We start from the raw sequence: 25,888 nt of genomic DNA on the forward strand, positions 1-25,888 counted from the left end.
ATATAAATATGTTACAAAACCTTCAGGCCTTTTATGTGCATGAGAGTTCCTTAAAGTATGCAATATTCGAATTCAGAGCATACGGTTTTGGAGTGACTGAAATGTGATAAGAGGGCCGCTTACAGTTTAAAATGCCGTGGTAGCGGACGCCAAGCAATTGGTAAAGGTTTAGGGGTATTGGATCGCCAATATCAATGCTGTAAAACTGTATGAACGAAAACTTCATTCGATTCTAATACTAAAGCAATTTATACTCGAATCAAATAGTCAATTACTGATAATCTTCAGACTTAGCCATACTTTCGTAAAAAAAGGTATGCCTTCTGTGTCTAAATTACTATATTAAAAATGTTCACGTTTATAAAGCTGTTATGCTAGCTGCAGCTGTTTAAAATAAATAAATAAACCTAAAACTTGCAACAAACTCCAATTAAATATATACGAATTGCTGATAGCTGCTATAGCCGATAAGTACTAGCATTTGGTTGTTTGGAATAAACCTTTAAAATACGGACCAAAGTCCCGGTTGCTGTTTTGCTTCTGTTTAATTTTGTCCGACATCATTTATTTTAAGAATGGATAATTTTCCACCTGCAATTTCTTTTCTTCGAATTATTTTAGAACCAACTGCATGTGAATTAACCACAACCAATTCTATTGCTTTAAAAAGAAGTGAGGCACATTAAGTTTAACAACTAACTTTCTTTTGCTTTCCTGTGTTGTCTACAATGCTAATAGTTCCATGATATTCTTTCTATATTAGGCTGTCTAAAAAAAACAGTCAATTTCTAAGTATTTGGAAACCAAAATATGAACAAAACGTTTTCCACTGCTCTGGGCATTTCTTCTAATTCAATTAAGTAAAATAAATATCAAATGCAGTTGAAAGGCTTTTTAGATTGATTTAGGAGTATTTCCAAAGATGTTTTTGCAACGAATCTAATGAGATTCAAGTAAAACATTAATTAGCGATTTTGCGATGTAGAATAAATTGCCATGCTTTTTGTTTAGTAGTTACTGGTGCTCTAGCTTTAATAACTGACTAGCAATATAGTGTTTATAAGGACGTTAGTTTTAAGTTTTCAATGAAAACTACGAGTGGGATGGATGGCGTGCCCTACAAACGTGTTGACTGACTTTCAGCAGACACAAACAATTTCTGCGAAAACCACGAGGAAATCAGCCCTACAAGCGCTGGGTTATGGAACTTGGCCGTTTGCACGCTATCTTTTGGTTGCTTTTCGGTCACATTTCACTTTCGTTGCACAAACAATAAAAAAATATTCACCAATTTCACTTAATAAAAAAAAACGTTCATTTATTAGCGCTCGAGCGATTTATTAGCCATGTTGTGTGGGCCATTTTCAGTGGATTTTGGATGGTGTGTTCACGTTGATCAACTGGAGGCTGTCGTTCTCTGTTTATAAGGGCAGCTGCTATATATCCGTCTATATAACCCGGTGGTGTGGGATATACATCACGAGGGGGATACACAGAGCCTCCTACTTGCTGGACTGCGCAGCCTTCTTGGGCTTGGCCTGGGTGCCCTCGCGGAATCCGTTGCGGAAACGGCGGCGCACGACCTTCAGGTGCTGCATGCGACCGGTGCCAGTGGTCTTCCTCCTCTTGGCCTTCACCGACCAGTTGTCTAGCGGAAGGGAATGCAATTATTAACCTGGTTAGGGGGGCGAAATTGGTGCATCGTGACTTACAGGAACGCAACTTGGCGGCGGGGTAGCCGCACTGGGCGCAAGTGGACTTCTGGATGTGGTAGGAGGAGCGGCCACAGCGACGGCACAGGGTGTGCGTCTTGTTGTGGCGCTTACCAAAGCTGGAGGTACCCTTCGTCTGTAATGGAAACGCAGGGTATTAGCAATTCTGCTTGCACATAACACGGCACACTCAAAAAAAATAAATAAGAAACGGAGGCAAAACACTCGAAATATACTGCTTGGCAGATTCGGCAAATATATTTCGGTTTAACGAGCACATTTTACGCACCATCTCTCGTGGCGAACGGTTCAAGAATCGAACGAAACTTGCAAACTACAAATTTAGCACGTGGCTTCTAGTAAAGACGACTTCTCCGGAAGCGCAGCAAAAAGAAAAGGGAAGAAGAAGAGACGCTGGAGGTGAGCAGAGAATAGTGTGGCCGCGTTGCGCGAGTATCGATAGTTCTGCCGCGCAGGGTTGCTTAAATACCGAAAACTGGTATTTGTGGAGTTGCCAATTGGACGTTTAGCAGGCGGAGAGATGCCAGTCCGATAATGAAATGCTGCATTACTAAAATACCTAAGCAATATACAGCCACTTTATGAAGTCATTGATCATTTAAAAGTAATGTCTCTGTTTTTATAAAAAAATTAATAGATTTATTAACATATTCAAGCTCGTTGCAAAAAATACCAACAACATATATAACTCTTAACAGAAGACATGCGATTAACAGCACTACTATCGACTGCCAATTCGAGTGCACAACAGCACGTAGCACGTTGGCACCTTAACAGCGGGCAGCTATGTTATATCGAGTGCTCCCACAAAACGCCAATAGATGGCGCTAAGCATTGCCCGCCAATTTTGAACTTGGAATTCATATACAAAATGAATATATTGGAAATACTTAAACCAACCAGAAAAGTAAAAAATTATGCACTTGTTTAGTAAAAATATTCATTGTTTTATTTATGAAATAAATTATTATTATTTACATTGGAAATAATGCACGAAATTCAAATAATATTGCAAACTAAGCACTCGACGATACACACTCGAAAACAAAATCTACAAATTACAAGACTCTAGAAATACAAATACAGGGCGATATATAATGGGTAGGTACAAAAACATAATGGAATGGTGTAGCTGGGTGAGTTGGGGCTAATAATATATACTCTTTCGATCCTGTGCACATTTTTATACAGTATGTTCTCTGTGGCACGCGTACTACGATATTATTTGCTGCTGCTGCTGCCGATTGGTGTTTTGTTTTTTGAATTTTTTGTTTTTTGTGGATTTTTGTTGAGAAATGAATATGGGTAGTTCTATCTAGTGTAAGTGTTTACGTAACTAATTTGCGACTATGAGCAAGTCGATTTGGCTTGAGACCTCAAACGAAACCAAGTTGCACATAATTTGGCTGCAGCTCTGCGTTCTGCTTGCTGGGTGAAGGGGGTTGGTGATGGGTTGGGTGGTGGAGTGACCTTCGGGGGAATGTGGATGTGGGTGGACTGGTGCCTTGCATCTAAATACTACGCCTCGCCATGTTGCCCTTTTTTTCACGCCTTTACATACAACTAATTCATAGAGAGGAATTTAACTAAGAACCTTACGAAAGCTTTGCGAATAAATTATACGAGTTCGGACGAAATCTTAGCACGAGTGCATATATACTTATAGATGGGACCATCCCCGAAACTCCGGGACTTTGAAAACCAAATAATCAGGCTAAATTACCAATAAGAGATTCAAGTTTTTAAAAATTAATGTTTTCGGATATTTCTCACGTAGATATTTCTTTAACCTGCGTTTCCAAAATCTCCGGAGATTTCGGAGTTTCAGCCCAAAAAATAAACATCGCATACGATTCGATTATATAGCTAAGTATTGACTTGCAAGTTAAAGGATCTTTTAACATTTTTGTTTTTTTTTTCTTTTTCACTATAAAACAGAAAAGTCTTCTCCACACTGTTTCCGAACCCTTTTCTCGATCTCTGGCTTACATAACTAATGCGCGAAAAAAAAAACGGTTGCTAAAATTAAACAAATAACGTTTCGTTGTTGCGCTCGCTTTGCAGTTCTCAAATCTTGATTTTCGAAACTGAATCGAAATGGAAATCCAAATCCAAAATCAAGAACCCGAGTCCAAGTCCAAATCCAAATCCAAATCCATGTCCGAATCCGAATCCGATTTCTACGCCGACTGCTGCTGCTGGCCACTATCGTTCGATTGGCTACTGCCGCTCCACGTTGATGGTGATGACCATGGTTGGTCAATAGTGGCCGCCACCACCGCCTCCGCCGCCACCGCCACCACCACTATGTCGGTGGTGCTCGCGTCTGCCGGAGGAGTGATCCCGATCGCGATAGTCGCCAGTGCGCGAGCTGCTCTTGTGGTGATGGTGATGGTGGCGCTTCTTCTCGCCCTTCAGGCACACATCCGACACCACCGAGGACACCACCATCTCGGAGTCGTCCCGCATCCCGTAGTTGTCCCTGCCGCATCTGTTTTGAGGAGGGTGAATACAACTGATTCGAAATGATCTATATTTTTGGGGGATTTACTATTAGCTAACCTGTCAAGATTCTCGCGGGATCGCTGCATATTGTCGCGCAGATTGTCGCGGGATCGGGTCATGCTCGGTGGATCGAGTGTCTCCTTGCGGCGCAGGGCGTTGTGTGAGCTGTTCTTGGAGGCGGACTCGTGCAGGTTCTCCCAGGCTTGACGGTAGTACCTATTGATAAGAGTTTATAATATTATTGATTGATGTTGATTTAAAGGCAGATCAACTTGAATCCACCTGTTGAGTCCATTGCGGGATCCGGAGGTGGAGCTATCGAAGCTGGCCACAGTGTTGCAGTCGGGCGAGGCGCGATGGCGATAGTGTTGCGTGGTTCGGTTTCTGGAGAAAAAAGATTAAATAATTTGTACATTCCATTAGTTGATATTTTTAACTATATTTAGAAAATACTGAATGCCAGGACGAAACAGTGTTGGGTTAGTCACAAAATCGGGCAAAAAAGAGGGTTAGGCACGGAGAACTACGCACACAGATACAGAGACAGAGACGGATAGATGTGATTGGAGAGAGACAGATGGAGGGCTAGAGAAAGAGACAGGCAGGCAACAAAAGACAGAGACAGCGAACCAGGCGTGCAGTGTTTCTGTGTGTGGTAGTGTGTGTGGTTGCGTGTGTGTGTGAAAGAGAGTCTTGTTGTTGGGTGATAGATGCATTGATTGGTTGATGCATTGATTGATTGACTGATGGATGGAGGTGCAACAGCAAGGAGTAGGATTATCGCCTCACAGCCCACAGCATTCGCAGCTTTCAGTATTTTGTTTGTTGGTGTTTGTTTCAGTGTTGCTTGTTTGATTGACTGACTGACTGATTGATTGTTGTTGTTTCGTGTGGTGTTGTTGTTGTTGACTGACTGATTGATTGATTGATTTTTTGTGCTGCTTACATTTGTGCATATGGCCGCATAGTTTGTTCTTGCTCTTAATTATGTTTAATTCGTTTTTCTGTCTTGCATCTTTGGCACGATTGTTTTTTTTTTTAGTTTAAACTTTAAAGTGGTAGCTTTCGTTTTCCAGGTAGTAGCAGGTCTCTTTGGCTTGGTTTTCCATCGGTTTTTTCATCGGTTTTCCATTGTATATTTCCTGTCGCATACTTCACATATGGGAGTTGCTAAAGAGCCCAGCCCGGGCACGATATCCGCGTCCATAGCTGCTGAACTCCCGGCGACCCAGCTTCTGATCATCGAAGGGCAGCGCCAGCACGCTGTACCACATGGATGGTGCGTGGGCCAGGCCACCAGCACTGCTCGATCCCACGCTGCCATAGCCACCGCCACCGCCACCGCCATCAGGGAAGAGGTGGCTCTGGGTTAATTGGGCGGTGGATGCGTAGCTGGTGGCACTGGTGGCCGTCGCCGTTGCATAGCTAGGCAATCGACTCGGTCGCGGTATCCCGATCCCAATTCCGATTCCGCCCTGGTTTTTCTTCGTTTGCGCTGGCTGCTTCTTTTGCCGGTGGCTCTGATGCAGTTGCTCCTGTTGTTGAACGTACTTCTGTTGCTGCTGCTGCTGGAGTTGATGGTTCTGGTGGTGGTGTTGCTCCTGCTGCTGTTGCTGCTGTTGGTGGTTGCGGTGGTGGAAATGCTGCTGGTGGATCTGCTGGTGGTGGTGATGATGAGCATGATGATGTTGGTAAGCGGTTAAGTGTTTGGCTAGGTGCCGCCGTTGGCTGTTCGGGGTGCTGACGAATGGTATTGCCAAAAGACAGAGAGTGGGAGAAGCAAAAACGAAAAAAGAGAGTTGTACAACGAGAAGGAGAAAGCGTTCGATGTTCAGGTGTGTGTGTGCGTGTGCATGTGCGTGTGCGTGAGAGACTCTCTTTTTTTGTACAGGTGTGTGTGCGTGTGTTTCACAGGTATTTCACAGAGAGATAGATTCTAAATTCCGGGGGTAATACTGAAATCAAAATAAAACCATCCAAAATTTGAGGGGCACTTAGCGACAAAAGAGAGAGAGAGAGAGCGAGAGTTTGTGACATTAAGAGCGAGACGGAGACAGCGTTTGTGAGCTAGAGGGAGCAAAAGAGAGAGAGAGAGAGAGGGACTAGAAAGGGACAGGTGGTGGCTGGGCAGGTGGTGACCCCGACAACGACATCGACTTTCCTCCACACACAACATCAATATTTAGATATGAAATCACGGTCAATCTGATCTTATCAATTTGATTCGTGACTGTGGCACTTTAAGATTAACATCAAATTAAGTTAACTGCTTTAGTTTGGCAACAGTATTGCATTTTGAAGCTATTACAAGATGCTTTGAGTAAGAATTATCCAAGTATTTTGAAAAAAATTACATTAAAATGTATCTATTGGCTTAGAAAATACATATTTTGTTAATGGGAAGTAAAGAAACTTTTTAATTAATTGCAATACCTATATAATTTGAGATAAATGTATCCCTATAAAAGCGCAGGTCAAGTTGAAATTGTTAAGCGTTCATAATAAAACGACTATGATTATCTGCGGAAAATCTAATTGACCCAGAAAATAATTGCTCCCCAATTTGCTGTGCCCACTTCGCCAGCTGGATGACTCACCTTCGCACAAGGATCACGATGGTGGTGATGACGGCGGCCAGGAAGACGAAGCCACCAAAAGCGCCCAGAGCAACGATGGCGCCCAGATTGAGTTTGGCCTCCTTGGTCTCCTTGCGGTCGGGATTGTCGACGGCGAAGGGCACATTGACATTGGGCGACTGATTCTGCTGAATGTTGACGCTGTCGGGTATCTCGTTGTCCTGCGGATGCGAGTTGGCGATGATCTGCTGCGTGTTCCGCGTGGTGGTCTCCACTCCGCCGCCGGCGCCATTCGGTGACCCACTTGGTCGCGAGCTGCGCGGCGGTGTGGGTGCGTAGGTGGACGGCGGTTGTGGTGGCACCTGGTGGGTGGTGGGTGGCAGGGCAGCCGGCGTGCTGTTCGGCTTCTTAGGTATGAGCACCGGGCGAACGGTGCGTCGTGGGAACTCCTCGCGTACGGTGCCGGGCACTGGGGGTACATTGATTTCCTCCTCGGATTCAGCTGCGGATTAAAGATGATCAATGAGGAATGAGTTGCATATTGCGAATTATAAGCAAAATGGCTCTTAAAATCTCTAAGGATTAAGGCCAGGTGACCCGGGATCATAAGCTTTACTCACATTCGCCGTTGATCTCCACCTGCGTGGGACTGAGACTGGGATATGTGCCCACTGTGCTGGTGGAGCTGCCGCCGATGCCGCTGCTCGCCGTGGACACTGCTGGGCGGTAGGGGGTGCGGCTGGTGGTCGAACTTGGGACGACCTTGGGGCGGAAGGGCGGGGGCGTGGCCACCGATGAGGGCACAGGAATGGTGGGCGCGGCTGTGGGCTGTGTGGATGGCTCCAGTTTGATGCAACGCGGCAGTGCGCTGCTCCATTGACCACTGGCCAGGCAGGTGAGCACTCGAGGTCCCTCCATGCGATAGCCGGGCGGACAACTGATCTCCGCCTTGGAGCCGTAGTAGGTGCCATTGGGTGCATTGATAATGGTGCTGTAGTAATTGCCCGGCAGTGTGTCGCACTCCACAACTGGAAAATGCATCATTGGGTTAAGGAATCTCTATCAACTGCTCTATGTATGTATATTCATGTATACTCACTCTCACAACGTGGTGGTGGTCCATTCCAGCGCTCATCAAAGTCGCAGGTGAGCAGGGCACGTCCAATCATCTCGTAACCCTCCTCGCAGGAATACTTCACCAGGCTCAAGTAGCCAACCGTGTTGTTCAGCAGGGCATACGAACCATGCGCAATGCTGGCCGGCAGACCACATTCGATATCTGAAAAGGGATTTGAGATTAATTAGCATATGTATATCAGGGATATCGCCCAAAAGTTGGAACTCAATGGAGCATCGGTAGATAACCAGTAATACATACACTTGCACACTGGCGGGAACTCATTGTAGAAACCCGTCTCCAAGCAGGTACGCGTGGCAGGACCCACCAGCAGGTGATTGGCATCGCAGCTGTACTTGATCTGGGCGCCCACCTCGAAACCGTTCAAGGCCACCATCGTGGAATTGGGCGGCTGCTCCGGTCGGCCGCAGGTCTTCGGCTGGTGCTGGCAGATGAAGTTCAGCAGCGTATTGCAGTTGGTATCGCTCCACAGCCAGCCCTTGGAGCCATCGAATCGGGCACAATCCTCATCGCCGCCGGGATGACTCCAAAAGGAGACGGTCAGCTCATCGCCATTCACCCATTTCCAGCTGCTGCGATCGCTGCCATCGCGTACCGCACCCATCCAGTACTGCGAACTGACGTCACTGCGATGACGTCGCCACAGCTCCCAACTGATGAATCCCTGCAGCGCCGGATTGCTCTCACTGATCAGTGTACCGCCACGGGAACGACAGAAGGACAGGGCGTCCAGGAAGTTCAATGGCTGGCGATTGTAGAAGATGTAGCACTTGCCATTGTACGAGGCCAGTGCACCAGGTGGCTGGTCACGGAACGTGGGACACCGCTCGATGGGCAGCGCCTGATCCGTGTAGACGAACGCCTCGCAAATGGACAGCGGATTGGGTGTGCTATTCTCCAGGTGGACACTCACAAAGGCTCCCGGCATCGGTGGATTGCAGGGCAGGAAGAGCGGCTGTCCGGCCTCCAGGAGGCCAGTGAAGCGATTGCAAATGGGATTGGTGCCCAAGTCCGGTCGATTGTTGCCCACTCGCACCACAATGGTGGCGGGTTTATTGCCTGCAAAGTGTATAAGGTGGCATTTACAGTTGAAACGTTTTTCATAAACAAATTATAATGTAACCCCTTACTATGCTACCCCTTGATTTGCTAACCAATAGAATGTGGCAGTGAGAGTGCCTTTGGTTAGGTAATCTAATCTTGTGTTTAATCTACAAGTTTAACGTAGCCCCATTAATCAGGCGTTGTCCAGTTTCTTCTTTGAGTGAGCAAAGGGAATAGCCTCAGCTATTTCCATTGGTATTCCTGTTGTCACCATTATTGCTTTGGCTTTGTCTGTCAGCGGGTCAGGCGGGTTCAGTTCAGTTCAGTTCAGTTAAGTTCGGTTTGGCTGAAAGCCGCCGACTCGGCCTCATCGTCAGCCAAGTGAAAGTAATCATAAATTTCGGGCCGCACTGACTCACTGGGTCTGGGTTTCTTGGGTTTTTTTCTCAGCTTGGAGACCGAGTCCAAGACCAAGTCAAAGTCGCAGTCGAAGTCGGAGTCTTCGCTGTCGTCGCCAGAGCCGCACGAAAATCACATAACCAGCCAAAGATTCGACGAGATCGAGATGGAGATGGAGGCGAGGATGAAGATGAAGTTGGAGTTGGAGATGGAGTTGGAGTTGGGGGACTTCAGGTTGCTGGCAAGTGAAAGCATTAGGGAAAACTGGCTGGCAGTTGTTTGCTTTTGCCGCCGTTGCTGTTTCGGCAACCCTTTTTCTTTTCTCTCTCTCTATTAAAACAAAGACGCTGTTTGGGGAAGAAGATCGTGCAGCATTTGCCATTTGAGCCAGTGAAGCTGGAGAGGTACTCGAAAATCTGGTAGCCTGGGCAGACTTATAGACTGGGTATAGACCCTGGTAGACTGCCTGACTGCCTGGCTGGCTGACTGGCTGACTGGCAGCCTGGGAAAACGGGGGCATTGAACTGGCCGTCGGGCAAAAGAGAGTTTCGTCCATAGAATGTGGTCCAAGCAGGTCTATTATTCGACTTTATCGCCATATATATATACACATTGACTATATGTTTGCGACAGGTTTAGGGTTGGTCGACTGCGAAAAAGTTGCTCAATTTAATCAATTTGCTCGAGGATTTACACGGGCTAAGCGCCATTTACTCGTTCACTCTCTGACTACCCATAAATTGTGGCAACCGAAAAAAAGGGAATAAAGTGCGCCGTACTTATGGACTTTCAATTTTTACTCGAATTTTCTTTTGGCCAAGTTAGTTAGGTGGCTTAAAGGTACTTGAAATTTGTAATTTGTATATTTAATTTTCCTCTTTACACTCCATTTGCTGCGAGGCATTTATGCATAAGACTTGAAGCGAAAACTTACCGCAACAGGATTTGCCAAAGTCCAGGCGCACCAGTTGCACCATGTAGGGTTCCAGGAGATTCACATACCACCAGGGCGATCGCTCCGCCTTCGTCAGCGAGCAGGTCTCCGGCGTGAAGAAGGCGGATGTGGAGCCATCGATGGCCTTTTGTGGAGCACCGGCGCCATCAGTGGAAATTTGCATGGGCGCCTTGCCAGCGGCGACGTTCAAAACTGCAAGTAAATTGGCAAATCGATTGTTTAATCATAAAGTAGTTGGGTAAATCAACTGATAAGAACTTAAGAAGTAAATTGTTCTTTTTGAAGTTATTTTCTCATTAAGGCTTGTGAATGCAAGAAAACTAAGCATAATTATGTGCAGCACCAATTATAATCTATGCTAACTGCACTGTTGATGAGCAAATGTAAAGATGGGGGTCATTGGTAATTATTTGGGAATTCAAGGCGCAATGCGGCGATGAAGATCAGTCTTGGTTCGAAGTGCCAGCGATTTGCTAGCCAGTTTGGAGTCGCTCTTGGATTCAGTTGGTCCGAGGGTTCCCAGAGTGAGCCCAAGGCCCGGCTAATTGGCTGCGGGCCCTGACACGGTTTGTGGCCAAAACGAGTGAAGACAAAGCAATAACAACTCAAAAAGGCCAAAAAGAAAAAGAATGAAAACAAATCTAACAATGTTCTGCCTGGCGAATTTGTCAAGAGACCTTCGTTCTGGCCCAAGCCCATTGTCTTTTTTTTTTTAGTTAACTTGGTCTTATTTTATGGACCTGAGAGACTTTTATGCGCTGGCCGAAAAAGCAAAAGTGAAATTTAATGTCGGCTCAACTTTTACTTGCTCACCTGGCCGGGCTTAATTACATCGCTCGCCACGCACTTCTGCGGCATTGGGATTCATTAATCAGATGCATCTGTCGGATAAGACGAGTTTGGGTTTGGTTTTGGATCCGAGTTTATTTTTGTATACATTTTTTGTTGTTGTAAAGCTCAACGGCTTGGAAACGCTTTTTTTTTGCGACTACTACTTTCTAACCAAGCCAAGCACCCGCCCAATTTCGCTCTGTGTAGCCAGCAGCCAGCAGGTGTTTGCCGGTGTGACAAATGCCTTTTAATTTCATTTAATTAATTTCCGATCGCCTGTCTAGCTGCCGCCTGCCTGCTGAGTCACTTTGGATCAAAATTCGAATTCCAAAACCAAAACCTGGCCTACAGATCAGAGAAAAACCGATTTTCAGTTCAGACGATCTCCGCTTTGTATTCCATTGCTGTTAGAGCGTCATAAAGTTGCAATCAGCTAACACGGCGGGGCATTTAGGGGTCAGATACAGCAGCTCACGATTTAATCGACCTCGTGTCAAAGAATTTTAAGGGAATATTAATGGACTCGCACAAAGTGAAGGAATTAAAATCAAATTGGGTCAGTCAAAGTGAAATCATCATATATCATTTGTTTTAATTTTACTTTCGATGTATGTGTTCTATGAATTGCTTTCTAATGAAAATAAGTTTTAACTACTCTTTAGTTTATCTTGAGATGGTGTTTTTATCAAGGTCTCAGGCATTATCAACGCGTATCAACACCTACTACTGCCTGCGATCGATTGACTTATCGTTGAGATCTCTGGCAACAAAGAGCCCGTTGAAATTTTGATGGATCGTTAAAGGGCCGCCTTTTGCCTTTTTTTACTAGAATTATTTCACGCCCACCCATCGATCAATTCATTCAACAAATGCCGGTATTCATTGACTAGAAACCAAATAGATTGCGTTTCGTTTGGTTCCGTTTTTTCTTTTTTTTATTCGGCCCACGGAAGTGCATGTCTAGTGGAAAATTCAGTTAGAACATTTATTTATTTTCGTGCCCGACACGTTTTACTCTTTTATTATTTCATGTCCGTTGGCGTTTTACGTTCATAGTCACAAAAGTGGGTCAATCTGATCGAGCGCGGCAGTTGTTGAATTCTTCCCACTTCGCGGCTTTTCTCTGCGCACCCCGTCTTTCTTCGCTGTCCAGTCTTTCTTCACACACACACACACACACACACACACACACACGCATTGAATTTTAGCCCAATTTTGCGCGTTTTGTTAATCATGTTTCGCTTTCGGTTAACAACTTTGCATTCAATTGGAATGCCATTTGCTCTCTTTCTTACATCAAAACAAAATAAAGTATGAAGTGGAATGTTTTGGGTTTAATTCAGAAATTTAAGTTATTTAACATTTACTTTTAATTATATATTTTTTAAATATTCAAACAATATTGAGAAATTGAACGTGGAGTTTAAAAATATTTTCTGTTTAAATGTATAATACATCATTTAACTATTGCTTTTATCTAGTAATTAAATATAATTTCTTTCTGTGTTGAGATATATTTTGAGAACGCTTCCAACTTTGTGGCGGTGAAAGTAGTTCCCAGTCAGCGGCCACGTTCGATTTGGAATCGAAGTCGCCTCCGAGGCGCTAATTGAGTTGACGACGAACGGCAACGGCAAGTTCGTGTCCGCAGTCTTTTGTTTGGCTGTTTCGCTGTTTGGATTTGTGTGTGTGTGTGTTTCTCGCTTACCGCAGAACGGAATGCCCTCGGGCACCCACTGCCCCTTGTCGCAGACACGCCGCGCCGGTCCCAAAAGCTCGAATCCGCGCTCGCAGCTGTAGGAGGCCACCGTGCCCTGGGTGAGATTCGCATTCGAGAAGACGACGCTGCTGTGCGCCGGCGATCCCGGGAAACTGCAACCGGCATCTGCAAGGTAAAAAGAAATTATTATTAGATTATATGGCCATCAATTACTCATATTCTTCGGCTTCTCATCACCGAGTCTTCACTGCACTGCCCCAAAGCGAGCAAATCATCTTTGATTGATTTACCAATTAGGTTTCGATGTGGTTCTCAGCGAATTGAGTTGCTTGGCTATAGATATTCCTCACATCATTTATCAAATTAATGCCCCACTAAGGTTCTCGATTAAATGTTGATTAAGTCGAACGACGGGCATGAGATAATATTGATTCTAAGATTCTAGAGTGGAGCGAATGATTGAATATTATTTAATTGAATTTAGACAAGAGGAGAAAGCTTCGAATTGATTTTGAGAATAGATTAACAGATTAAATGCTGATTGAAATAGCGTAAGGTATTAGGGATTCACTGTTGTAATTTTGTTCTATTTAGGTATAATTTAATAAATCTAACAGCTGAGATGTTTGTGAAAAAAATATCATTTAGTTATATTGCTAAGCAATAATAGAGAAACAAAGATTTGTATGCTGGTTTTGTAATTTATTATAATGACTCGTTATGATTCGATTTTATTTCCAATCAATGAATCTAAATCATTTGCAATTATTACGTGTTATATCTTTTGCCGCTTTGTCAGGGGAATTTTCCCCACCACTTGATTGACAATTAAGCAAGTTCCGTTCCACTTTGGTCACTCGATTCGTTCGTCGCCAGGCGAAAAATCTCTGGCATTCGCAGATTGCAAAATGTTCTCGACTGCAGTTGTTTGTGGCCTCTGTTGTTGTTGCTGTTGTTGTTGTTGTTGTTGTCAATGCAAAGCGTGAGAAAATGGCCACAACAACATCATACAAAAAACATCAGGAAAAAAACAGACATCAATTTAGTTGTAGCTGCCGCTTTTGTACGAGTATCTATGCAAAAATGCGAGCCAGCCGTGTGCAATAATCAAATGTGTTGCTGCTGCTGTTGCTACAGCATGATTAGTTATTCAATTGAGCAGTTCCCAGGCTATCCAGCTATCTAAGTATCCAACCATCCAACTAACCAATCCAATGTCATGAGTTTGATTCATCCCCAGCTAACTGCTAACTGCAAAAATTGTTCTTTTTACCAAGTGCGACTTTGCATAATCGGCGAAGTGGGAACTCGGTGGCCAGTCAAAAAGGCAGTCAGTCAGTCAGTCAGCCAGGCGGCGATTCATGCCATAAATGGTCGAATAACTGCAACATCATTTGACCAGCAGCCAACAAGCAGCAGTGCAACTTTCCAAGCAGCTGCAGCAGCATGTTAAGTGCCTCGACTATTGGATACCACCTCCACAGCTAGCAGCTTCAGTAGAAGCGACTATAAATATAAAACCAAATACCATTACAATACTTTTCTACATGATATACCCTTCACTCTGCGAATAATGGGTATAAAAAAGGGGAGAAATTAAGAAGATAAGAAAACACGTCTTGCCCAGTTGTTGCTACACATTGCAGCCAATTGCTGCAGCAACAGCAGCTTCTTATACAATCTCGATGCACCGATGCCAATGCCAGTGCAATTTCATCATAACGGTTTCTTCTTGGCCAACAACTCATCCAAACGCTGTATTTTTTTTTAGCCACTCCAAGTCAGGTATAAAGTGTATAGAAAAAGTAATACCCCCCACTGAAGAGAGCAACGCAAATCAAATTAGTTCGGGCAAATTGAAATTAACAAAAGGCAACTCTTTTAGGCGAGTCATTTGTCATGCAGGGCAAACGCAAATTAAGAAATCAAGTTCATGAGGCATTTTCAATTTCGGTTCAGTTTCGGCTCAGTTTCAGCTCAGTTTCGGTTTCAGTTTCAGTTAGAAACCCCCCTCCCAACAACTTTTAACTTAATGACGACTCCCACGCTGTGCGTCGAAAACCGAGAAAGAAACCAAACCAAAGGTTGCCCAGTCGGCCATGCATGACAATGCGGCTCCAAGACTTTGGCACTATACAATTTGTTTTTTTTTCGGGATCTGTACTTTGGGTTTTTCTGTGCCCGGTTTTTTGCCTCTGTATTTTTTTTTGTAGAGCTGCTAGTGGGAGCCAATACCTTAAAGCGCAAAGGCAGACAGCAACTTGTTGCCATTGCCGTTTGCGTTGCTTTCATTTGCTTTCTATGTGCGCGAACTTAGTGAAAGTGATACCCATAGCCCCATACCCCCCATACATATACATAAGCCTCACACAGTAACAACAAAAAAAAAAAATAAATAAATACAACAAAAAAAGCACGCTACCATTGACAAAACAACAGCAGCAATTTGTTAAACAAGCAACTACAGCAGCAACTTCACCAACCAGCAACATCCAACATTATGGAAGTTGGAATATTCATTGTGCGCGGATCTAAATCATCTAATAATCATTATAATCATAATAACCGTTATAATTTCCAACTAGTTTCGGACATGGTCCGTTGTTGCTCTTGTAACAAATTACCCATCAACGCCTTTTCTTTGATTGCCATTGCCTTTGCTTTTCTTGTTTTTTTTTTTTTTGTCAGGAAAACTGTGGTGTGGTGTAGCACCAAAATCGAAATTGTTATTTGCACAGTTCACCAAAAAAAAAAAAAGAAAAATAAAAACTAAAGAGAATTGAATGAAAAGAAAAATTATTGAATAGCAGCGGAGGAAAGAAAAGCGTGCCTTAAAAAAAACGAAAGCTGAAATTAATTTTTGGTTTCTGCGGTCTCGGGAACGGAAACATTTTTTTACATTTAAGTGGCAGTTGAAAAATCATAATCGTAAAAAAACGAATAATTCTCATATAAAATAAGTAAACAAAATGGCGAAGAACAATATGATATAACAGAATGAAATATGATATAATATATATAAAAAAATGTGTGTAAAGTAGGTAACAGAAATGCTGATAGAAATATATACATTTAAACCCCAATGTAAGAAGTAAACTTTTTAATAATATTAACAATAATATTTGTTTAGGGAGGCAATATGTAAATGTAAATAAATCTGTTTTGGCTTGGGAAAAGGTTATAACTTATATATCATACTATTTGTATGCAAAAGACCAGTTTCGAATCAGAGTGGCAAGTGTGAATGGTCCACGATTTCCGCTTGAGTGGAGCCCTCAATTAATGCGATTCAGTGGATTAAACTGCAGCTTACAGTGCAGCTGAACCTGCAATCGTTGCGTAGAAAGTTGCACTTCAATGGATAATGGTGACCCCCACTTAAGCCTTGTGGTCTTATGGTTCGCTCCCAGGCCCAACCTGCATTCCCCATTCCCCATTCCCCATTATCCATTCTTCATTTTCCAGTTTTCAGTTGCCATATTCCATCTACCATCTACCATCTACCTTCTTCCATCATATTCAGGCTGCAGTCTGCAATTTGCGTATGTCGGCTAATTTCATTTTAAATGCAAGTCCACACCTCAAGGAATTTTTAACTGCAAAGTGGGCAGGGCACCGCCTATTGTTTCAGCCCGTTTTATTTGGCCAGCTCATTTGAAGACGTCTCTTGACCCAAGCGCTAATTAGTGTCGACTCTCTGTTAGTGGGAAACTTGGACGAGAAAATGTCTAAATGAAAAACTAGAGATTACAGATCTCTAGTTCTCCGAAAAGGTTTTCTGCAGTGAGTGCAGTTCTGGGACGTCATGCGCTGATTGCCAAGCGCCTACGCTTCGTCGATTACTCTATATCTGTTGATCTCGATGTTAAGATCTTGCTGTGTTTTTTTGGGCGGAAAGTGCAAGTGCTAGTGCCCGATGGCCCAATTGCGATAGTCGAGGGAAAACCCTACACACACCTGCCTACAGTACAAAAATAAACCATGAAGAAAAAAGAAATTTTCATTCATTCCATTCACCCAAAGCGGCGGGAGTCTGGTCGAAAAAAGCGACTCTAACCGTTAACTCCCCGTCATAATGGCCATAATATAATGATGATGATGATGATCGTCGAGGGGGGGGAGGAGCATTTTGGCCGCTGATTGGTTTTGGATTTACATAAATTGGCGCTGGAATGGACACCGGGCTCTCACGCAGCTTCTTCTCCTTTGCGGCGCGCTTCTCTTGACCCAGTTTGCTAAGCGGTTTGCTGTTGCTGTTTGCTGTTCTTTTTTTTTTGTACTTTATTTTTTGGTAAGCCAAATTAGTAGAACCTCGTTAAAATCGCACACACAAACAAACGGACACACGCTCAGAGAGTTGGAGAACATCGAAAAAAGATTTCGCAAGTGACGCGGCTTGCGCAATGTGGCCATTGTTGCTTTTGTTGCTTTTGTTGCTTTTGTTGCATTTGTTGCATTTGTTGGCGGATGCGCCTGGCCAGACGAGACTTGTGCAAGCCGCAAGTTCGTTGCCTAAGTCTTTTGATTTGAACTTCCGCCAGAGGATCTCACTTGGGTATCAATGGGCGACTTTTGGGCACTCATTACTCATCACACTGAGCGAAAACATGTTGCTATATAAATTTATAAAATAAATTATAAAGTCACAATGTACAAGTTACGCGTATTACAATTTATATTTTTATTTATTTATTTATTTTTATTTATATTTATATTTTTATTTATATTTATATTTTTAAATATGCTACTTACAAAAAGTCTAGTAAACACACACAAATGTATGTTACTACTATAATTCAAGTCCCCAAAACTATTATTAAGCCCGAAAACATTCAATTAAGAAGGCCATCATTTTTTTTCTTCGCTGTTTCTGTCCGGGCGACTGCCCTTGGCTTTTGCTATTCCTCGCCAGCCGTTCGTTCTTGCCTTTTGGAATTAATTGCGCATAAAAATTGCCCATCATGCGCAGTAAATGAGACATCAAAGAACATGTCTGCGAGCTAGTTGGCTGGCTAAGAGCTGCTAAGCGTATTAAATAAACATGCCCATGCTCCCCCCTGACGCTCTTTTATGTAACGGTACGCACGGCAACAATAAATTTCAAGCGTAAACAGTTACGTAAAACAACAAGAAGAACAACAACAGCAGCGGCAGTGGCAGAAGAACCCGAAGAATTGCTGCTGGCGGCTGTCTTCTGCTCTCCACAATGACAGCATCCATTTCATACCATTCCGTTGGCATGGCAGCATCTTTCACCCGAAGACACCCCCTCCGAAGATCGGTAGATCGACAGATCGGTGGATCTAACTTGAAGCTTTATAACAGGTTCGATATGATTTTGCGGCACTTTTGCCGCAAAGGAAACGCTTGATTGCCGCTTCTAAAGCAAGGCCAAGCAACGGCAATCGTCAGCGGACCATCGGCGCAAGCCAAAAAGACGATCGACGACATTGACCGACGATGCTCGATGCTGAATGCTGAATGCTGGACTATAGACTATAGACTCTAGACTCTGGACCATAGATACCAGATACTGGATGCTAGATGGTGGAAGCTGGAAGTTGGAAGCTGTAAGCCGTCTTTGCCGTTTGCCAGTTGACCGCATTCCAAGCACCGGCCAGCAAATCAATGTGCAAGCGTAGAAGCAACATCATCAGCCCAGTTGCGGTTGTCCTTCTCCTCGCTGCACGCAGCAAAATTATAGCTTATATACTTAAATTTCTATATATTATACTTTATTAATATATATTAAATCAATTACAGCTAGTGCTAGCAATTATCAAAATATTCTCCATCGCTTTTAGAATATTTTTTCCACTTTTTAGAGAGCAAAAGCATGGCCAATTTGTTTCACTGTGCTGTGTTGCAAACTGGGTCACTTCGGCCCAAATGCAGTTTAAGATAGAATGCCAGCTGGGTGTGTGTGTGTTTGTGTGTGTGTGTGTGTGTGTGTGTGTGTTTGTGTGTGTGTTTGCCAGCTGCAAGACACCTGCAGTAGAAGCAACATCGCTGCTTTTCAGCTCGTGCCACAGTCAAGATTTCAAGATTTCACAGTGAGTGATTGCAGTGGGGAAATGAGGCGAGCGGTGGCACTTAGCCGGCGCCCACTGTACACTTTAGATGCGTTCTCATTGCAGTTGCTAATTTCTGTGGCTTTTGCATCGGCTTTTGGTTTTGTGCCTAATTTGCTTTGGCTGTGAACGTTCTCAATGCTATGCGAAGATTGCCCCCACTTTAGTTTTATGGCCTTTTTTTTTTTTTTTGGTTTTTTGGTTTTTTGTTTTTTGGGCTTGTGGTCTGTGTCTGCCACCAAAAGTGGACAAACGCTGGGGTTAATCTTTTGGTCAGACCGCTTCCAAAAAAAAAAAAAAACACAGACACACACCAGTGCAAACAAGTAGTTAAAAAGAAATGGAAATGGTAATAGAAATAGAAATAGAATAAAAAACAACAGTTTACAGGGCAATTTGCATAAGAAAGGAGAACACAAAGCCGAGAATTTGTTGGCTGTTCTTCTTCAATTTCAGTTGGTTTTTTTTTTGTTTTTTTTTTTTGGGCCTTTCTCTGTGGTAATTCTTGGACTTTTGTCAACTCTTCTATGCAAATGGGCAGCCACAAATCAAAGCTTGGCCCCAATACGAAAAGGAAATTAAAGCCGGTTCAGAGGGAATAGAAATCCCAAAAATGTTTGAGCAGGGAGACCGCAGTTTTGTCATAAATATTTTCACTTTAGACATTTTTTTGTGTTTTCTGTGGCGGTGTTGTTAATAAAACCGATATTTGTTGGAATTCGATTTGAATATTTTTACCGCTAGTTGTGGGGCTGGTTACGACATCAAAAGATCGGGATCGAGATGGGAAATTGGGGTTCGGAATCAGGTGTAGCAACTTGCCACAAGACATAACTGTAGCTGCTGTTGTTGCAACTGCTGTTGCTGTTGCTGCTGCTGCTGCTGTTGCTGCTGTTGGTGCTGCTGCTCTCTTATTGATTGGCCACAGCTGCAAAAGTGCCAACTCATCCTGAGCCTGTGCCGATGCTGCACTTCCGATTGCCCAGAGAAGCGGAGAAGCAGTCAATGAACTTGCCCCCCCATCATCATCGGTACCATCATCATCTTCATCATAATGAAGATGGCGCCATCGCCTCTCCATTCAGCGTGCAAGCGGAACAAAAGCAACTGCAACACCACTGCAACGAGCAACATAAGCAACATAAGCAACATGAGCAGCATGAGCAACACTCGCAACATCATCAGCAACCATAAAGTACAACTGAGCTAAGCAAATTGCAATTTCCATGCGTTGCCTGCCACATCCATGTCCATGTCCGATGTCCGATGTCCGCAATTAGGTAGCCAGCCCCATCATAATCTATGGTTATTGTTATGGCCATTGTTATTATAAGTGTTATCGTTATGGCTAAAATATAAAAAAGGCTTAGGGAAAATGCACAAAGAAATTCGGTGCCTGGCGGTTCAACAGGCGGTTCAGGTGGCGATAAAGGCGGCTATTATAAATAATTGATTTATTCATAAATATGTATGTATAATAAAACATAAATTTGTCAGTTTGCTATTCATTTCTATAAGTACCATTTCCAAAACCAAATCTGTAAACTAGACCAAATCCATTTAGCTACACCTTGGTTAACTTTTCACACTTGAGACCTCGATCAATGCAATCGATCAGTAATTAACGACAGCTGTGCCAAATTATCAATCGCTCTCGACTGAGTCTCAAGTCACTATTTCACGATCGTTTTCATATATTTTGCGTTCGATGGCAATTTGCAATCGTCTGTGTTTTTGGGCCAGTGACGAAACGCACAGCAGAGCAACAGAAACGCCGCTCCAACGCTCCAACAGCGTTTAAAGTTATTAACAAAGCAATTATTAATAACAATTTCAATTGTTTTGCCTTTGCACTGGCGTTGGCATTGGTGCTTGGTTGCCAAGTGAGTCGTGAATCACGTTGCTGGCCAATTTGCAATGGCCACAACGGCACAATTGCACTTGTACTCACTCGCACATATATTACAATTAATTAAATTGAAAGAAAACACAAACAAACAAACAACAAAAAAATATTAAAGAAAACGCGCATAAATTCTGTCCAACATTTTTACCCAGCTCTTTTTCATTTGTTTGTGCAGCATGTGTGTTTCTCTTTCGCCGGCGACTTTCTTGGTGGCATTTAAATGCGCTGCTAATAGCAAACAATTTCATTTATTTATTAGACGTTAGTTTCACTTTTCGAGCATTTCACTGCGACATTAAAATTTCACACACGACCATCTCAGCCAGCAAACAAAACGCGAAAGTTGCCCACAGACCACGGGTGCTGTTTGTTTTTATTTCTTTTTTTTTTTTTTTCTTTTTCGTTTTCTGTATTTTGCGGCAAGATCAAGATACTATATATGAAAAATATTTAGCTGCAGTATGCCATTTATGTTTATGGCAATTAAAAAGATACTATGACACCGCTCACGCCTGAGAATCGTCGGTAGTAGTGGGGCGTTTTGCCCAGCCCACAAAAAAATCAGCTAAATGCAATGGCATCTCGCAACTGATTGAAATTTATGCCACAATCCAGACAAACGACTGAGATCTATGGTCTGTCTGGGGATGAGATGCGATGAGATCAGATCAGCTTGTATAATGACAAAGACACTCCCTCGCCATCGTAATTCTTCGCCAGTTTTTGGCATGGAATCATTTGGCCAGAGAGACATCTTATTGGCCAAGATTAGGTGTAAGATTTCGCATTGTATACCACACATAAAGATGAGTAACACTGTGACTAATTCAAGTCTGAATGTTTGAATAACTCAAATGGTTGTTTTGGAGAAATACCTATGTTTAATTCTGCTAAAACAAGGATAGCTTTCTTAGTTGTTTGCAATATGAATTAAGTGCCCATTTTCTTGTGGGGGCATTTCGTTGAACAAAAATGTAACCTAAATTTATTCAGTTTCTTTTTCAATTGTTTGGCATTGCGGCAACTGGCTTTGAATGCTCGTCACTCTTGGTGATGATTTACATATCGAGTGCATGGTTACCTGCCAAGGCCATTGACGGCTTTTGCGCAATACCTAGCCCACCTACGTGCCAGGAAAATAAGAGCCAGAAAAAATTCAAAAATATAAAACACAAAGTATATACGAGTGCGAGTATGTAAACAAACTCGAAAGAGTTGCGTAAATAGTTCAAGTCGAACATGCTCAAGTTGGACTCTTGAAACCATTTGGCAGGCAGTGTCACCCGCATGAACAACATCATCATCATCATCTAGTAATTATTATATACTATATCAGTTGAAAGTGAAAACAGCGGACTTCGAAGGTCTGGCTGTCCCACGCACAGTGGTAGGTTTCCCAGAAAAGCTTCCTACTTCCTTGTGTTTGGTCTTATGTAAAAACGACGACCACAAACCGCAATGAAAGAAGAAATAAAAAATTATAAAAGGAGGCAGGCATGCGTGCAGCACCCTTTCAGACAAACAAATTGCTGCGGTTCATTGTGCAGCAATCGGCAGATGGCAAAAGGTATCGTTTCAGGTAACTTCAAGCCAGTTGCAAAAGGCATGAGTACAAGTACTATACGTCTGTCTATGAGTACGAGTGTGTTTCTTTTGAAGTTTCGCATTGCAATTAAGAGGCGACAAGCTTCCGCATCTGCCGCATCTGCCGCTGATGATGATTATGATGAGCTGGTGGTCATGCATGCCCATCCCAATCTTCCCCATCTCTGTGCATCCAACTCATTGCTCATCATATTACATTTTGGCCATTAGATGTTGGGCATATGCTCGATCATCCCAGCAGCTAACGATTCGCCATCGCTGCCTGGCACTTTTACTTTTCGTATTGTCAACAATACGAAGGAAAGCCGTAGATATGTAGTAGTATATGTATATAAAACTTTCCCAACATTACAGATTTTAACTGAACTCAGCTGGTATTTTTCTTTCTCTCCCTCCGTTGTCAGACAACCGCAATTGTTGTCGCTTTTATTGTGGAATGACTGCCTGCCGCAGATCATAAATTTTCTTTTAATTTCAGTTTCTGTATGTTCTGCCTCTGTCTGTGATTAATTTAAGTTAATTTACAAGATTTTCCTCCCGGTGCCGGTGGTAAAAGTGTTGAAGTAAAAGTTAATGCCTTTATGTCTCCTCATTTCCTCAGTACAATTTAGGTTCTTCGTTTGCAATTCGATATGTTACAGGTAATTGAATATGGTTACTGGTGACAGGTGTTTCTTCTCTTTGACCCACTAAAACTATCGATACTTAGTTATTTGGGTAATGAGAAAGGTGTAAGAATAGCATTTAGATGGCTGCCTTTAACAGTTCGTTTGTGAATTTTTGTTATATACATTTTTAAAAGCCGAGTTTGTTACTTAAGTCTTTATACTTTTCGCGGTGCACTTGCCACGTGGATGCGGCAAGTTTGTTGCCTAAGTCTTTCGTTTGCCTCACTTACGCTTGCCTGGCTACGCTCGTCGCCGATTGTTTGCTGACCCATTCAAACATCCGTTTCCTGGCAAATGCCCGAGCGGCACGCCCCCCAACGCTCCCCCTTTTTTTTATTTGTGTCGCATATCACACGAAACAATTAACCGGCGGCAGAGAGCACTTGACTCGGTGCTGCTAAAGGCAGCAAAATAACCAAAACTGGAACCCAGAAGTGGGCTGGGTGTGGAACTGGAACTGGAATATGGCCAACAGTCCAGTTGGCCGACAGCCGACAGCCTGGATGCCGTTTATTAACGTGGGAAAAATGCAAAGGCAGCCGAATTAAAAATAATACAAATTATAAAGCGTTGCCTTTGTTTCGAACCAGAACCGGAAATCAAAAAAAAGCAACAATCAGCCGAAAAAAAATGTGCGCAAAAACCAAATAAAAAATGAAATGTGAAAAAAAGTAACAGAAAAGCATTGGCTTTTTTTTTAGGGTGCGCCGCTCACATACGAAAATGCAACAAAAAATGGGTGATGAAAATGGGCAACAAAAATAATAACAACAACAACAGGCGGCGGAGAAAGATGTGGAGAAAAAGAAGAAGAAGAGGCAGAAGAAGCAGAGCGACAGCAACAAGTGGGATCCACAACAAACGAGAACGAGAGAAAATTTGTTTGCTTTGGCTCCGTGTGCCGTTTGGTGCGGTTTCGAAAAATACCCTGTCATATGGGGCATGCGCAGCTAGTCGATAGAATGCAAAATAAATGTGATAGTCTCACTACAATTGCCTAAATATTCTTCAGGCTCAAAATCTACACATAAATTTAGTGGCACCATAAATAAATGAAATGCTTTTCAGATGGTTCGCAGTGATAATGGCATTGTCTAGGTGTCAGAAGATTTTTGGGAATGATTTAAGCGTTAAGACCAAGCCAATTAAGATTTCATAATGTATGCAAATGAGCTGCATAAAAACTAAAGATCCCAAAAGTTCCCACATGTCAAGGCGATTGCCGAAGGTGTTTTCCCAATGAACTCTCTAATGAACACATATGCATAGAACATTTTAAACTTTAAGCGATCTGATGTGGAACAAATCTAACTAATATGCAATAAAAAAGCATTTGATGGGTTTTCAGTAAGACTTCGATTTCTTTGGATTCCTTGCCTGTAAATTAAATATATATAAAATATATTGAACTGAGGAAATTCTTTGTACAAATGTACTTTCATAACCATGATGGTATCAGAAGAAAAATGCTCTTGAATATTCCTGCAAGGCATGCGTAAAGAACTGTATATGCCCGATTGTGCAGGGTATCCGCTGGTCGTTCTGGCACCTTTCGCAGCACTTCTTTCTTCTTTTCGTCTTTCGCTTGACACACTCACCTATATTCTGCGCCTGCGCCTGCGCAAAAGCCAGCGCCGAAGCCAGCGCCAACGCCAGCAGCGGCAGAGGCAGCGGCAGCGACGGCTGCGTGCGGTGCATTGTTGCTGTCTCGCTCACGCTGTCACTCCTGTCCGTCCGTTATTAAAATATTTATTTTTTGTTTTCAAATTTATTTTATTAAATATTTGCTTTGGGTTAATTTTTTTTAAACTTTTTCGCTGGCGACACTTGTCAACTTCCGTGGAATTTTAGCACTTGGCACGAGTTTCGGATTGTTTCAATTGCTGCCTCGACATGCCAGGAAGTGTGTTGGGGTTCGATACTCGATAAAAACAAAAAATAAAAAAAAATTTTTTTTGAACACACTGCACGAGAGCACCGAACTTGAAAAAAATATATGCTAATATTGATGGTAAGTAAGTCGCGACGCGAGAATCCGCTGCATGAACCGTTCGCTGGGAATTCTGCAGGGCAACTGAAGCTATTCGAAGTCGGCGATCGCGCACGAAGAATTCTTCGCTGGTTTCTCGGTCTTTCACTTTTCGCTCGCTAGCTCCCTCTCTCTCGCTCTCTCTCTCTCTAGAGATAGTCTGTGCGCGTTTTTGTTTCTCTCTCTTTTCACCCGGTAAGCGAGCAAAACTTAAACCGTCGCCTTGTGCAGCTCGAAAGCAACTGAAAGTTGGAGACGTCGCGCCGTGCGTCTTGTAAGCTTGTAAGCTACCTGGTTTACCTGTCGCTGCCTCTGTCGGCGTCGGCGTCGGCGTCGCTGCCAAAGCAGTTGCATGCGTGAGCACTTGCTGCGCTTTTGGCAAGTGCCAACTGCCAACTGCCAACTGTCGAGTCCCCCCACCAACCCGTTCATCATTCCACAGCAGAAGCAGAATTCAGGGCCCGCTGATCAATGGACAAGCCAATCGGTTCTTGGGGCCATCATCTCCAAAACGGTAATAACAACTAATACAGGTTATGCAACTGTAACGGAGCACTAAGAAAATATCAAAGAAAATACAAAGCTCCATGCTTACTTATTTTTGGGCCAATCAGAAAAGGCAAATAGAAAAAAATAATTGTGAAAGGTTTAACAACATATGATATGATTTGCTTTGAGTTTGGGAAAGGAGAATCTAATATAAAGTAA

General features: G+C 43.1%; 2 protein-coding genes across 3 annotated transcripts; both read right to left on the reverse strand.

The window, feature by feature from the left end:
- Positions 1 to 1,291: 1,291 nt before the first annotated feature.
- Positions 1,292 to 2,158, reverse strand: LOC6524789 (probable 60S ribosomal protein L37-A). Its single transcript, XM_002100597.3, has 3 exons — positions 2,002 to 2,158; positions 1,713 to 1,848; positions 1,292 to 1,648 (listed from the first exon to the last, which is right to left on the reverse strand). The coding sequence occupies exons 1-3, from the start codon at positions 2,002 to 2,004 to the stop codon at positions 1,503 to 1,505; spliced, it is 285 nt and encodes a 94-aa protein (XP_002100633.1). The 5' UTR covers positions 2,005 to 2,158; the 3' UTR covers positions 1,292 to 1,502.
- Positions 2,159 to 2,651: 493 nt separating this feature from the next.
- Positions 2,652 to 25,413, reverse strand: LOC6524790. Of its 2 annotated transcripts, XM_039371156.2 has the most exons (11): positions 24,750 to 25,413; positions 12,890 to 13,066; positions 10,330 to 10,542; positions 8,193 to 9,011; positions 7,914 to 8,093; positions 7,435 to 7,842; positions 6,836 to 7,316; positions 5,397 to 5,978; positions 4,521 to 4,622; positions 4,296 to 4,454; positions 2,652 to 4,224 (listed from the first exon to the last, which is right to left on the reverse strand). In XM_039371156.2, exons 1-11 carry the CDS (start codon positions 24,847 to 24,849, stop codon positions 3,993 to 3,995), a joined length of 3,453 nt encoding a protein of 1,150 aa, XP_039227090.1. In that variant the 5' UTR covers positions 24,850 to 25,413; the 3' UTR covers positions 2,652 to 3,992. The 2 variants fall into 2 exon arrangements, with proteins under 2 accessions (XP_039227090.1, XP_039227078.1); XM_039371144.2 differs by lacking the exon at positions 5,397 to 5,978.
- Positions 25,414 to 25,888: the final 475 nt, after the last annotated feature.

The sequence above is a fragment of the Drosophila yakuba genome, chromosome X, assembly GCF_016746365.2.
Source record: "Drosophila yakuba strain Tai18E2 chromosome X, Prin_Dyak_Tai18E2_2.1, whole genome shotgun sequence".
In the NCBI taxonomy this organism is placed as follows: Eukaryota; Metazoa; Arthropoda; class Insecta; order Diptera; family Drosophilidae; genus Drosophila; species Drosophila yakuba.

Bases quoted from the DNA above. Each gene is read 5' to 3' on its own strand.
- LOC6524789 (XM_002100597.3), bottom strand. The intron at 1,649-1,712 runs GTAAGTCACGAT...CCCTTCCGCTAG, and splicing joins CGCCGCCAAGTTGCGTTCCT to ACAACTGGTCGGTGAAGGCC.
- LOC6524790 (XM_039371156.2), bottom strand. From the start codon at position 24,849: ATGCACCGCACGCAGCCGTCGCTGCCGCTGCCTCTGCCGCTGCTGGCG. The intron at 7,843-7,913 runs GTGAGTATACAT...TGCATTTTCCAG, and splicing joins ACCACCACCACGTTGTGAGA to TTGTGGAGTGCGACACACTG. The intron at 4,225-4,295 runs GTTAGCTAATAG...TCCTCAAAACAG, and splicing joins TCCCGCGAGAATCTTGACAG to ATGCGGCAGGGACAACTACG.